This window comes from Myotis nattereri (genome assembly GCF_964212035.1).
Source record: "Myotis nattereri genome assembly, chromosome: 8".
In the NCBI taxonomy this organism is placed as follows: Eukaryota; Metazoa; Chordata; class Mammalia; order Chiroptera; family Vespertilionidae; genus Myotis; species Myotis nattereri.
This window is the reverse complement of record NC_138083.1, coordinates 32,520,836-32,536,014: the sequence shown is the minus strand read 5'-3', so window position 1 is coordinate 32,536,014 and position 15,179 is coordinate 32,520,836. Positions and strand designations below refer to the sequence as shown.

General features: G+C 37.5%; 1 protein-coding gene across 2 annotated transcripts in view; it reads left to right on the top strand.

Annotated features, from left to right (window-relative positions):
• RAD21L1 (RAD21 cohesin complex component like 1) overlaps window positions 1-12,775 on the top strand; it is a gene marked incomplete at both ends in the record, with an annotated part of 28,054 nt that extends 15,279 nt beyond the window's left edge. Inside the window, 3 exons of one of the 2 annotated variants that reach the window (XM_081096443.1) lie at window positions 432-518; window positions 7,032-7,109; window positions 11,644-12,775. In XM_081096443.1, coding sequence (XP_080952569.1) covers window positions 432-518; window positions 7,032-7,109; window positions 11,644-11,832 — 354 coding nt within the window. The remainder of the gene's footprint in view (window positions 1-431; window positions 519-7,031; window positions 7,110-11,643) is intronic. The other variant, XM_081096444.1, reaches the window with a different exon arrangement.
• Between the last annotated feature and the right edge of the window lie 2,404 nt (window positions 12,776-15,179).

Below are 15,179 nucleotides of genomic sequence, written 5' to 3'. Positions count from 1 at the left end.
GGCCCTGGGTGGGGATAGTAATATCCCTTTTCTCATTCTCACCCTCTATACTTGCAGATCTCCTCATTCTGCCACCTGGTACTGGCATGAGAATAGAGGTAGGGGACTGGGGCTAGATAAAATGTTTCAAAGGAAAGTGACCTCAGCCACACAGCAGCAGAGACTTTTGATATGAGATCTGCAGTGTCGAGAGATATAGGAGTGACAAGGATAGGAAGCAAGGGGGAAGGGGCATGCAAGTTCTTCTTTTGTAGGAGGCATATGGAAAACAGGAATATTTACGTTGGAGGCAGCCTACCTGGAATATGGTATTGTAAATTAGTTTTATAAATGAGCATTCATGTGATTAAAACATTTAACAAAATGAGATTGTTCCTGTGATGACGACTACTACTGTGATAACTTACCCATTTTTTTCTAATTTGTTTTAGCAGGATATTGTTTCTTTGGCTGCTGAGGAATCCTCTTTAATGAATGTTACCTTGGCACAAGGAATTGAAAATGGTTCAGTTGAATTGGTAAATATATGTATAGTCTTGGAAATGTTCTTAAAAACTTTGTTCCTAAATGTTTAACACCTTATTTACCTAAACATTGATCTTTAGAGTTATAATGTTACTTTCTAAAATTATAATTTATATTAGTTATCTCAACAAATGCATGTGTGAGTGGTTTGATAATACAATTTCAGAATTGCTTTGGCTTTTTTGTTTTGAAACTTCAAATAATTTTAAAGGAAGCTGTGAGAATTTATGCTTATCAAACGTAGTAACAGATTAAAAAGGTTGACAATCACTGTTTTAAGTTATTCTTATAAAATCTCTAGAGAAAGAGTTCTATTAGGGGTGTGGCCTAAGGCATTTGAAATTTATTTTAGGGGACTTCTGGTCAAGATGGTGGTGTAGGTAAATGCAGTACTCTCATCCTGCCACAACCACAAAATTACAACCAAACTATAGAACAACCATCATTTAAAAAAAAAAAAAAAAAGAACAAGCATCATTCAGAACTGACTGAAATCTGGCTGAATGGAAGCCCTCTAACTAGGGAATTAAAGAAGAAGCCACATTGAGACTGGTAGGAGGGGTGGAGATGCAGAACCAGCTGATCCCACATCCATGTGTGGCAGAAGAAGGCAGGAGGGATATCTCGGCTGAGGAGCAAGAGGTCCCAGCTCCAACCAGGCCCCCCAACCCAGGGTTCCAGTTCCAGGAAGGGAAGCCCCATAAGTTCCAGCAGTAAGAACCAGCAGGGATTGCCTGAAGTGAGCGTAGGCCTGCACATTGAAGGGTCTTGGGTTTGATTCCCAGTCAAGGGTGCATACCTGGGTTGTAGATTTGATCCCCTGGTGCATGCAGGAGGCAGCCAATCAATGTGTCTCATATCTATGTTTCTCTCTCTCTCTCTCTCTCTCTCTCTCTCTCTCTCTCTCTCTCTCTCTCTCTCTCCTGACTCTCTCTCTCCCTTTTTCCTTTCTTACCTCCCTCCCTCCCTTCAACTCTAAAAATCAATGGAAAAAATATCAGGTGAGGATTAACAAACAATAACAACAACAACAACAGCGGGGATTGAGGCTGAGGGAAAGGGAGGGCTACTGGAGTACCAGGCAGTTCCTTTTAAAGGGCCCACACACTGACTTACTCAGACTCTCTCTGGACTTCAGCACTGGGATAGCAGCTTGAAAGGCACCAGGGACATGTGGAGAGGAACTGAATTGTCTGCCATCAGGGCAAGAGCTGGACCAATAAAGAACTTCCCAGATAAGAAAAGCTAAAGGAGTTCATCACCACCAAACCAGTATTGTATGAAATGTTAAAGGGTCTTCTTTAAAAAGAAGAAAATTAAAAATATGAACAATAAAGTGGCAATAAATACATATCTATCAACAATTGAATGTAAAAGACAAAATAAATGAACTAACAGAATGGAAACAGACTCATAGATACAGAGAACATTTTGATGGTTGAGAGAAGGGAGGGGATTAGGTGAAAAAGGTGAAGAGATTAAGAAGTACAAATTGGTTATTACAGAATAGTCATGGGGATGTAAAGCACAACATAGGGAATATAGTCAATAATATTCTAATAACTAAGTATGGTGTCAGATAGATACAAGATTTATCTGGTTGATCACTTAGTAAGTTATGTAATGTCTTATCAGTGGGGTGTAGAGTTGAAACTAATATAATAATGTATGTCAACTGTAATTGAAAAATTTTTAAATGATTAAAAAAGGAAATTTTACTATATTTATCAAAAAATGTATGGGAATCTTTTTCCCAAAAGATTATATGGCTCAAAGCCTATATCAGTGGTTCTCAACCTTCTGGCCCTTTAAATACAGTTCCTCATGTTGTGACCCAATCATAAAATTATTTTCATTGCTACTTCATAACTGTAAAGTTGCTACTGTTATGAATCCTAATGTAAATATCTGATATGCAGGGTGGTATTAGACGACCCCTGTGAAAAGAGTCGTTCGACTCCAAAGGGGTCGTTCAACCGCCAAAGGGGTCGCGACCCACAGGTTGAGAATCGCTGGCCTATATCTATTTAAGACTTGAGAAAGAAGATAGCCTGTTCAAAGGGCCACAGGTCAATAGCAAAACTATATATATAAAAGCCTAAGTGACCAGCCGACTGGCCAGTAGCTCTGACATGCAATGACCACCAGGGGGCAGACGCTCAACACAGGAGCTGCGGTTCTCGGGTGATGCACAGAGAACCAGAGAGGAGGGAGCCCGATTCCAGGGTGTGTCACCCAAGAACCACCCTCTCACAATCCGGGACCCCTCAGGGGATGTCAGAGAGCAGGTTTTGGGACCCCATCAGTGCACAAATCCGTGCACCGGGCCTCTAGTTATAAATAATGCTGCAGTGAACATCCAGGCTATATAGATCAGTCTGCACCTCTACAGTTACTTCATGATATGAAATTATTAGAGCAAAGAGTATGATCATTTTTAGAACTTTTGATATATATTGACAAATTGTTTTTTTACAAAAGAATTTTATCAACTTACATATTCATCAGGAGTACATGAAAGGGCTTGTTTTCCTGCAGATGTATCCTATTTTTTTTAACCTTTATTAATTTTATAAATAAAAAATGAAATCACAGAATCACAAAAAAAGCAAAGCTAGAAGTAATGTTTGACCTGCTTAACTCAATATATATTATTATCTTCTTTCTCTAGTTTTTGCCCCGAGTGCTAAAAGCATTTTTAAGATTGTAATGAATTTTAGCAGATGTTTCTTAGTAAATAATATCAAAACATTGAATGCTTGATATTTTAAATAATCATTATGATGAGTTCTAAGGTTATTAGATTATTTTTTTTCATAGGTGGAAAACAGACTGAATTCTCTGGATAATCTAGAACAGAATAAATACCTAAACTTTTTACCTGAAGCATTTAAACAGCTGAGCCTGAAGTGGGTTGATTTATGTTCTCTTTTCTCCTTGCCTCTATAGACACAGGTTATTTTCGAGCAAACCACAACACAGCACAAGTTCAGCTGTTTTAATAATCCACTGGGCTTTCTACACAAAGGATTCAGTTGTAGGGTGTCCAGATAGATCAAGTGGACAGGCTTCATTCAGCAAAGCACACAAACTATTTCTTCTGAACCTTTTCTTGGTTAGTTTAGTTATGCAATATAGGTCAAGCTTCAGTCTCATGGATCTTTAACAAAGAGTTGGACCATTGCTTTTTACATTTGAAAAATAGCATTTTGTGTTTTTAACAATAAAAATCAACATTAGTAATTGGATGAGCTCATTTATCCAAAAACAGACCAGAAAGGAATAAACATCCATTGTAACTGGAGGGATTGGGAAAACTCTTCAGAATAAAGTGACCATATTTTCAAATTTTCTTTGGAATGTAAGAAAGGATACAGCATTGTTAGGATCAGGAAGCCATAAAGCTGGTGGGGATGGGGACTCAGCAGTCCCCTTAGCCTCAAATAATTTAAAATGTCAGACAGGCCTAGCTGGTTTGGCTCAGCAGATAGAGTGTAGGCCTGCTGACTGAAGGGTCCCAGTTCAATTCTGGTCAAGGGCACATGCCCAGGTTGCAGGCTCAATCCCCAATAGGGATGTGCAGAAGGCAGCTGATCAATGATTCTCTCTCATTATTGATTTTTTTCTCTCTCTCCCTCTTCCTCTCTGAAATCAATAGAAAATATTTTTTAAAAAGAATAAAATGTCATACAGAATATTCTGGAGTTTTCTGAAATCATTTTGGAGTCCTTGTAATTGAAAGCACTTTTAGGAAGTAGCCAGGCTCCAGAGATACACATGAAAGCAGGACAGTGAACCCGTGAAAAGGTGACACAGATGCTGTTGTGTTGCATGGCCAGAGCTAGCTTAGGGAAAAGCATAAAGTAGGTCAGATTTGGGCCACTTTCCCTGCCCCAACTCTTTGTGGGCCTGCTTTTTTATCAGATTCAACAGCACCTTTCTTATGTCCAGTTCTGTTCTCAGCTCATATGGTGTTAGATGATAAGGGCTTTGAGTGGGTTCCTGTGAAGGGATTTCAACTTTACGGTTTTTCAATACTGAGGTGTTGCTGAAGGTTTAAAAACAGAAAAGAATGAATCTATGCAGATAACGATAGGCAGTTGGTTGATCTCTTTTGGACAAGGCACCCTCAAAATCTGAAAGGTTTCTAACCCAATTGTACACAAACTGCTAAACATCAGTTATTGTTAAGAGCTCTTGTATCACCAAGTAAGTTCAGATAAAGGCCTTTACAAGGCAGGTTTTTTAATATATAGCTTTATGTTTACTCCTGTTAACTGAGTTCATATTAACCAGAACTGAAATAAGTCCTAGCCAAAAGTGGTGATCTTTGCTGACTGTTTTTCAAAGCAAGGGCCCAATGCCCTGGATGCATTACCAGTAAAGACAACAGAATCTCCTACTCTGGAGCCCCTTATCAGAAGATTTCCTGGGGCTGATGACATGATACTGTATATAGAGACCTTTAAAGATTCCACCAAGAAACTACCAGGACTGATAAATGAATTCAGTAAAGTAGCAAGATACAAAATGAATATCCAGAAATCAGTTGCATTTATATACATCAATAATGAAGTATCAGAAAGGAAAAGTAAGAAAACAATCCAATTTACAATTGTATTAAAAGAAACAATACCTAGGAATAAATTTAATCAAGGATGTAAAAGATCTGTACTCAGAAAATCATAAGACACTGAAGATACAAAAAGTGGAATCCTATACAGTGTTCATGGATAGGAAGAATTAACATCATTAAAATGCCCATACTACCCAAAGCAATCTATAGATTCAGTGCAATTCCTATCAAGATACCAATGGCGTATTTCTCAGAACTAGAACAAATATTCCAAAAATTTATATGGAACCACAAAAGACTCTGAGTAGCCACAGCAATCTTGAGAAAGAACAAAGTTGGAGGAATCACACTACCTGATATTAAACTATACTACAAGGCCATAATAATCAAAACCGCATGGTGCTGGCATAAAAACAGACATTTAATGAATGGAACAGAATAGAGAGCCCAGAATAAACCCACACCTTTATGGTCAATTAATATTTGACAGCCTGGTCAGTGTGGCTCAGTGGTTGAGTGTTGCTCCATGAATCAGAAGTTCAAGATTCCATTCCCGATCAGGGCACATACCCAAGTTGCAGCTCGATCCCCAGTAGGGGTATGCAGGAAGCAGCCAATTAATGATTCTCTCATGTTTCTGTCTCCCTCTCCCTCTCCTTTCCTCTCTCTGAAATATATATATATATAATGTATGACAAAGGAGGCAAGAACATGCAATGAGGTAAAGACAGTCTATTCCAGTGGTCGCCAACCGGTGGTCCGTGGACCTCTGGTGGTCTGTGAGGTCCAAGAGGTTGGCGACCACTGGTCTATTCAATAAATGGTGTTAGAAAATTGGACAGATAACTGCCAAAAAAAAAATGAAATTGGACCACCTTCTTATACTGGTCACAAGAATAAAAATATTGGACATTTCTCATAGAGATATTTTTTTATATATATCTCCTCAGACAAGGGAAACAAAAGAAAAAATAAACAAATGGGACTACATCAAACTAAAAAGGTTTGCACAGCAAAGGAAACCATCAACAAAATGAAACAGATTTGCCCTGGCTGGTGCTTCCAAGTGGTTAGAGCATCGGCCTGCATACTGAACGTTCTCAGGTTTGATTCCTGGTCAAGGGAATGTACCTGGGTTGCAGGCTCCAGCCCCAGTCCAACCAGTCAGGATACATGCAGGAGGCAACCAGTCAATGTGTCTCTCTCACATTGATGCTTCTTCTCTCTCTCTCTCTCTCTCTCTCTCTCTCTCTCTCTCTCTCTCTCTCTCTCTCTTCCTCTCTCTACCCCCTCCCCCCTTCCACTGTCTCTAAAAGTCAATGGGAAATATCTTCAAGTGAGAATTAACAAAAATAAAAAATAAATTAAAAAAATAGAAGCAGACTCATAGATACAGAGAACATATTGACAGCTGTCAAAGGGGTGTGGGAGTGGTGGGCTGGGTGAAAAAGATAAAGGAATTAAGCAAAAAACAAAAACAAAAAAACCTCAAAGTCACAGACAACAATATTGTGGTTACCAGAGGGGAAAGATGGGTATGGGTGGAGGTAGAGAGGGTAAAGGGGGGATAAGTGACGATGGAAGGAGACTTGACTTGGGGTTGTGAACACACAATGCAGTATTCAGGTAATGTATTATAAAATTGTACACCTGAAACCTATGTAACTTGATTAACTAATGTCACCCCAATAAATGTAATACAAATTTTAATAAAAAGAAGGTAACCTGGGGAGTACAGATGTAATACTACAGAGGTTGATCTATATTTGAATTCTAGTCTTGTTCTCTGTTAATCAGCCTATAAGCTCCTTATTTGGCAGAGCCCAGTGTTATAATTGTGTTTCTTGTAGCAGCTACCACTATGCCTGACAAATAGTACACATTCAGTAAAATTTGGTTAAGTGAAATATTTTATCAATCATTCAAACAGGAGTCATTGGGAAGTGAACAAAATATTGAGGCAAAGAGATGGAATCGAAGAATACATCGGCTGTTAAATGATTTGCGGGTAAGATGGTAGGGTTTGTTAACCCTATTTTTATTTTTAAAAATAAGTAAAATGTTAACTTCAATTTCCTAGAGGTCAGTAAAAATGAAACCGTTTTTCATTATGTTTTTATTGAGGCCAGATTAGTGAGATGATTTTGAGCAATATCCGCAAGGCTAATTATGGGAGTCTGTTTTTTGTGCCTACATCAAAACAGTTCTAATTAGAAGCTCTAAGCAACTTCTTACCCATTCCCATGCCCCTAGACATCTATTTTATGTCCCATTCTTATTTTTAGCACACTATTAACAAATATTCAATGTGGAACTTAATTTATAACAGTTTATGAGTGAACCATAATTTTAAAATTTAACATATTTTTATCAAAAAATACATGTATGTAATTTTGACAGTTTAATAGTACTATGCTCTGAGGCCTGTTCCCTTCTTATGTCTAAGTCCTGCTCACCAAAAGCAACTATATTAAGCTGTTTCTTTTAGTATTTATATCCATATTTCTAATGGCTTGTTTTACTGCTCTTGATATTTTAGCTTTAAGTTTTATTTACTTCTTTCTAATGAAAATTTAGCTTAATTACATCTCACCCCTCCTCAATATATTTGAGCCCAGTATTCAGCACTTATAATGTTATAATTGTAGTAGTTATAAAGCAGGTTTGATTGTGACAGAGAGCCAAAATATCAGTGGCTTAAAAAGATAGATTTTTTTGTCTCTCAGGTAAAAGTACCAACTGGCATGGCAGGTGTTCTCACAAACTTGTCAGAGACCCACCTTTCCCTTTATCTCATTTTCTTTGTTCTCATGATCCAAAATGGCTTTGCTGCATTCCAATCAGCAGCAAATTTTCTTTTAAGGGCACAACCCAGTTATTGTGTGTATCATTTTTCTCATTTCATTGACCAGCTCTTAGTCACCTTGTCACATCTAGCTGGGAAATGTAAGTCCTTCTCTGACAATCTGGGGCCCAGGTAATAATTCTATTACCATGGAGGAAGAAGAGAATGGATATCAAGGGACAACCAGCAGTTGCTGCCCCAAAGACTATGTTAACAATTAGTCCACATTGAAACTTCATAGTGTAATTACATTTATTTTCTTGTCAACTGTATGAGGGGGGTAGGTAATCATTCTTTTTTTTTCTTTTTCCTAGTGTCTATATATCCATTCTTAATTATTTTTCCAAACTTTCTGGCAACATAATTCATTGGTTCCATTTTATTTTCCTTGAAGCTATTCCTCATGGAGCTCATCATCCTTTTGTTCTGCTCTGGATTAGTTGTTCTCTAGGTCTGCCCCACAGTTTTTGTCTTGGGACATTCCTTTACCATAACATTGAATTCCTTTGTCCTTTTCCTATGTTGATTCCTCTGTTTCCTGGTACTTTGATCTTCCTTTTGGTCAGCGTACTGTCATAATTTCCTGAGACACGAAGCGCATAGGAGACCCTACATACAAGGCTGAAAATTTCTTTATTTTACCTTTAACTTGTTTGGTTGTCTCTGAACATAGTTTGAAAATGTTATCTCTCAGATGTAAAAGGCTTTTGTAACATTTCTAGGCTTCTGGGTTGTTATCGAAAAGTCAGGTGCTGTTTGGTTGGTGATCCTTTGCAAGTGACCTTTATTTTCTCTCCGGAAACTGTTAGATCTTTTCTTTATCCATATTGGTCTGAAATTTCAAGATGATGTGCTTTGGTATGAATCCTTTTTCATTTATTGTGCTGAGTGTATAGCTGCTAGCAGGTTCTTTATTCTGAAAGTTCATGCCCTTGAGTTCTAGGGAATTTTTTTATTATTATTATTTCTTGGATTTTCTCCTTGTTGTTAATCTATCCTCTCTTTCTGGACTGCCCAATGGGTCCAGAGGGGTCAGATGCAGGATCTCCTAAATTGCACCTTCAATTTTTAAAAAATCTTGTGTCTCCTTTATTAATTTCCTTTGTTGTTGTTTTTCTACTGTTTAGAATATTTCTCCAACTTTATCTTCCAATTTATTGAATTTTATTTCTGCTTTTACCTTTTTTGTTTGTTTGTTTTCTAGGAGTTTTTTCTTAGGTTTTAGGTGGGGTTTCATTTGTTTGTTTTATAGCATACTAACAACAACAACAACAAAAAGATACTGCACATATGTACAATCCCAAAAAGTTTCCTTGTGCCTCTTAATAATCCCTTGTCCCATTTCTCCCATCCCCAAGCAAACCACTGCTCTGCTTTCTCTCATATCATCCTAATCATTTTTTACAGATGTAGTCTCTTTTCTTAACTTTTAGAAGTTATCATTTTCTTTTGCTCCCTGCATTATGTTTCCTTACTGATTCTCTTGAATTCTCTCATATTTGCTCTTGAATGTCAGAACTTTTACTCCAATGTGTGATGGACCTTAGGTTACCTGTCTTTATTTAAGAGTGAAACACCAAAATCTGATTCAGTTATATAAACACTAGAGGCCCAGTGCATGAAATTCATGCACTGGGGGGGGGGGTCCCTCAGCCTGGCCTGCGCCCTCTTGAAGTTCGGGAGCCCTCAGGGGATGTCCGACGGATGGCTTAGGCCCGCTCCCCGCTGTGGGAACACACTGAACGCCAGGGGGCAGCTCCTGCATTGGTGGTCAGTGTGCGTCATAGCGACCAGTCGTCCCGCCATTCAGTCAATTTGCATATTAGCCTTTTATTATAGAGGATGGGTGGTACTTGTAGACTTACGGATTTCATCATGAAGTAATTGGGTGGTTCCCCTCCCCTTCCCAAACACACACACACACTGATGTCATTACCTATAGGTGTATTTTTTCTCAAAATGGACAGTTTTCCCAGCTTAATCCTCACATCTACTGCCTAGCATATACGTGTAAGCATGATGCCCATGGTTTCAGAACCAAAAGTGGGTCAGGGAGAGGCTAACTCTCTTACTGTTTAGGGTGTAGATTACACTTACCCCCCTCATTTGTGGGATGACACTTCTCTACCATCCATAGTGCCTGGTGTCCCAAGGCTAGAGTCTCATCCCAATGGTTGGTGTCTCCAGAAAAGCACCTTCCTGCCTCCTTCATTTTAGAGGGCTTTCTGGGGGAAGCAGAGTAAGCACGTATGTTCAGACTTGCACATGTGTCCCCTCCGGGTATTTTTTCAAAAGGGTTCTTAAAGTTGAAAGGACTGTCCCTGCTCTCTCCCAGGGTAAATAGCCTGCAAGGGTACAGCTGTGTCTTGGTTCTGTGAAGTGGTGGAGTGGACTTGAGGGTCTAACTGCTCCCAAGTAGACTTTCAAGAAATTCTCCTGTTTTCAGCTTCACTCCATATCTCCAGCTCATCATATACTGTTGCCTCTAATTCCCGAAGTTTCCAAAGGTTCTATAGCTCAAATTGGCTTGCTTTTTGTTGGCTTTCCTCCCTGGTAGCACTTGGGTTTCAGCTTTCTCCACTCTGTAAAGTTCATCAGTCTTCCACTTTCTTTGTTACCTTTATATTTCTTTTCCTTCGTTTTAGAGGGGTGGCGGGAGGGAACAGAATAAGCACATTGTTGAACCTTGCATATTTGTCCACTCAGAGTGGTTTTCAAATGGATTCTTGAAATTGAAAGGGCTGTCCCTGCTCCCTCCCAGGGGAGAAAGCCTCTAACTCACATCACATCTCCTCAAGAACAGGAATAAATGAAGACGTATCATGCCATCTCTGAAAGGTTGCCAAGCCTGGGCCGCTTCTTTGGTTGAGATACAGTATTTAGCTTATTAATTTGTTAAATGGTATGAACTGGTAAAAAAAAAAAAAAAACCCACACACTTGTATATGATATTTCTAAAAATGCTTCACAACTATTCAAGAAGTACCGTACTCACAGGGATACTGGCCAGCATTTCTAACTAAAAACCGTACTTCTATTCTAGGAATCTGATACCAAGTGCAAGTCTTCATAAAAGGAGTTCTCTTCATCCATAATTAAACACTTCATTTTACCTCAACTTTTTCTATTAGGTTCACAGTTACCCTATGATGAAACCAACATCTTTTTAACCTGTGCAAAGAAACTGGGAGATATTTATATAGTCATATTGCCCTATCACTGAGATATACAAAATAGAATTCTATATTTACTGCTAGAATTTCATAGTAACCACCATCCCTCAGTGCCTTTAAGGAAGAGAAGCCTGATAGCTTATAATCTTCATTGCATTAGGAGCCTCCCAAAGTCCTGTGAATTTTTCTCTCCCTGCAAGCCTAAATTAATTACACTTTCCACAGGAGCCATTTATGTTAACATCAATTTTTTTAAAAGACCGAACATTTGTATTAACACATTAGGAATTTGTATAATGCTTTAGAGCTCTTTTGCATGCATTTCTCAATGAACCAAGCTTGTGCTCAATGACCTATATGGTTTTTAAGCTTACTCATGAGTCATTTGCATTTCTCCATGTAAGGATTTCACAGTCACTTATTAAAAATGCCAATATTTTGTTGTTCATTGTGCATCCACAGCCTGCTCTACTTCTAGTGATCTTGTTTGCCTTTCCTTTTCTCTTTTCTAATTCTTTTCCCAGGAATCTCACAAGACAGGAATGAAGTGCTTTAGTCTGATGACTCTCTGCAGAAATAGTGACCGAAAACAAGCTGCTGCCAGATTTTATAGCTTTCTTGTCCTAAAAAAACAGCGGGCTATTGAGCTGAGCCAGAGTGCCCCCTATGCAGATATTATAGCTACAGTGGGACCGATGTTCCATAAAATATGAAGGAAATTCAGAACATGCAGATTTATGTCATCATTGGAATTTCTATATAGGTTGTTCGATTTAATGCAGCAGCCGCCTGGAAGCAGCTGAAGGTCTGATCCCTTTCATAGACAAGCCAACCTGCCATTTCTTCTTTGTAAGCTCAGAATAATCATAGCCAGAGCTGGAAACATATATGCTCACAGAAATACTAAATTATAGCTGAGTAATAGTTTTAACTTAGCTGACTTAAATGTATAGTGCGTACCATTTCCCTGACTTGAATGTTGCATTTAGAATACATTTTGAAAATATTATATGGCTTCAGGAAACACTCAAGGATGTTATTAAAAGGCTACTTTACATTGGAATATTTATTTTAAATTTATGGGGCTAATTAATAATTAATACTTTTTTATTTCCCCACAGACAATAATTTACTTATTTTTACATTTTTATTTATTTCAGAGAGGAAGGGAGAGGGAGAGAGAGATAGGAACATCAATGATGAGAGAGAATCATTGATTGGCTGCCTCCTGCGCACCCCCTACTGGGGATCGAGCCCACACCTGGGCATGTGCCCTTGACCGGAATTGAACCTGCGGGACCCTTCAGTCCACAGACTGATGCCCTATTCACTGAGCCTAACTGGTTAGGGCCAGACAATAACTTATTTGAGTCAAATGCATATCATCCTTGATTTGACCTAGTGCCATGGTTTTCAATCTAATATCTTAATTGAAGAGTTATAAAATTCATCTTTGTTTTAAATTATCTAAATGGCTGTTAGTCTATTTATAGGTTATTTAACCTTTTTGTTCACTACTTACTGATTATTATAATCACCATTCATGTGTCAGTAAAACTATGTTTATTATGTTAAAAATGTTAGCAGATATGTTGTCTGCAGCTGGAATTCAAGTGAAGGTTACTAAAATAAATGTTCTTTTACTTGGTGTTTATTAAGCATTTCTTACACTAAAATGATTTTTTTTCTTATTTGGAGTTTGCTAGGAAATTTTCATACAATGCTCTGTGAGCTCCATACTAGACTGTAAAATGAAGCCTGTGATATTCTCTAAAATACTGTTATGCTACAAACTAAATTCTAAATGGCTTCTTTGAGTATATTAACTATAAGATTTAAATGTCAAATTACCTCTTTAAAATTTATTTTTAAAATTAATATACAGAAAAATTGACTTTTTCATTTTGGTGCATAGTTCTATCAATTTTACACATATGTAGATTCCACCACCACAAGCAAGATGCCAACAGTATCATCAACCAAAAAAACTGCCTTATGCTATCCCTTCCCAGTCACATCTTTCTCCCATTCTAACTCCTGGCAACCACTCTACTACATGACTATAGTTTTATTTTTTATTTTTCCATTTTCATGTAAATAGAATCGTACAGTATAAAATCTTTTGGAGACTGGTTTATTTCACTCAGTGTAACATCTTTGAGATGAGTCCAAGTTGTTACACGTAGCACATAGTGCTGCTCAGTTCTCCTACATCTTTGCTTATTTCCTGTCACTTTGCTTATTTTCTGTTACTGAGAAAGGAGTGTCCATGTCTACAGCTGTCATTGTGAATCTGTCTAGTTCTCCTTTCAGTTCTGACAGTTTTTGCTTCATGTATTTTGAAACTCTTTTATTAGATGCATTCACATTTGTAATTATTTTGTCTTCCTGGTGAAGTGGCCCTTTTATTGCTGTATAATGGTTCTCTTTATCACTAGTAATTTTCTTTGCTCTGAAGTCTTTCTTTTCTTTTCTTTTTAAATTGAAATATAATGGGCATACAATATCCTATTAGTTTCAGATGTACATTATAGTGATTTGATATTTACATATAGGGTGTTCCAAAAAAATGTATACGTACACTTTGAGTAATTATAAAGCAGTGTTTGTTAAAATACATTTCGTTTTGGAAATTGACCTACCAGCTGTTAAAGTGTGTATACATTTTTTGGTATACCTGTAAGTTACAAAATGATCACCACAATGAGTTAGTCTTGGTCACCAACGTTATTACAATATTACTGACTGCATTCCCTTCCCCATGCTGTACATTATATCCCTATGACTTACTTATTTTATAACTGGAGTTTGTACCTCTTAATCCCCTTCACCTATTTCACTTATACCTCCATTCCACCCCGCTCTGGTAATCACCAATTTGTTTCCTGTATCTATGAATCTGTTTCTGTTTTGGTTTGTTTGTTTTGTTTTTAACATTACACATGTAAGTGAAATCTTACGGTATTTGTTTCTCTCTGCCTGTAAAGTCTTTTTCTCATATTAAGCTATCCAGCTTTCCTTTGATTAGTATTTGCATGGTATATCTTTTTCCATCTTTTACTTTTAGTCTGCCTATATCATTATATTTAAACTGAGTTTCTTGTAGATAGCATCTAATTAAGTCATTTTTATCCATCCTGATAATCTCTGTTTTAATTGATGTGTCATTAAACCACATATTGATATTGATATGCTTGGGTTTAGATCTACCATTTTATTGTTTGTTTACCATTTGCTCCTGTCTTATTTTGGAAAATTTGAACATTTTTCTAGAATTCCATTTTAATTTATCTGCTGATTTTTACTATATCTTTTGTTATGTTTTTAAATGGATGCTCTAAAAACTACAGAACACATGTTTAACTTTTCACATTCTATTTAGAATCAATATTTTACCACTTCAAGTGGAGTGTAGGAACCTTGCATCCTATAAGTTCCTTTATACTCCCTCCTTTGTATTGCAATTAATTGTCTTATGTTTTACATCCACTACATTGAAACCCCATCAGACAATGTTGAGAGTTTTGCTTTCAGCTGTCAAACATATCTAAAAGAATTCAAGAGGAGAAAAATAGGTTATTAAATGTACCCAGATATTTACCATTGTGATTGTCCTTTTTTCTTTCTTGCTGATGTTCCAAGTTTCCTTTTATATAATTTCCCTTTTAACTAAAAAATTTTCTTTCATAGTGCTTTCAGAGAAGGTTTTCTGGCAATGAGTTCTCTTAGTTTTTCTTTATCTTGGAATTTCTTTACATCACCTTTATTTCTGAAGGATATTTTTGCTAAGTATGTAATCCGGGACCACAGCTACTCTGATTGGAGAAGTTTCTCCTCCCTCCGAGTTTCAGGCACCTATGGGTCCCTGTTGTCACAGACACCACTGCAGGATTGCTTGGAGGTTGGGTCATGAGACAATGGAGAAGAGACTAAAACAGAAAAGAACAATTATTTCCCCCTCTCACTCTGAGCATCAAGGGGTCTCCTTTCCTGATCTTCAAGTCAGAACTAGGGAGCCTCTTTGAGAGCTATCTCTGTTTATTCCCTAAATTCCAGATTT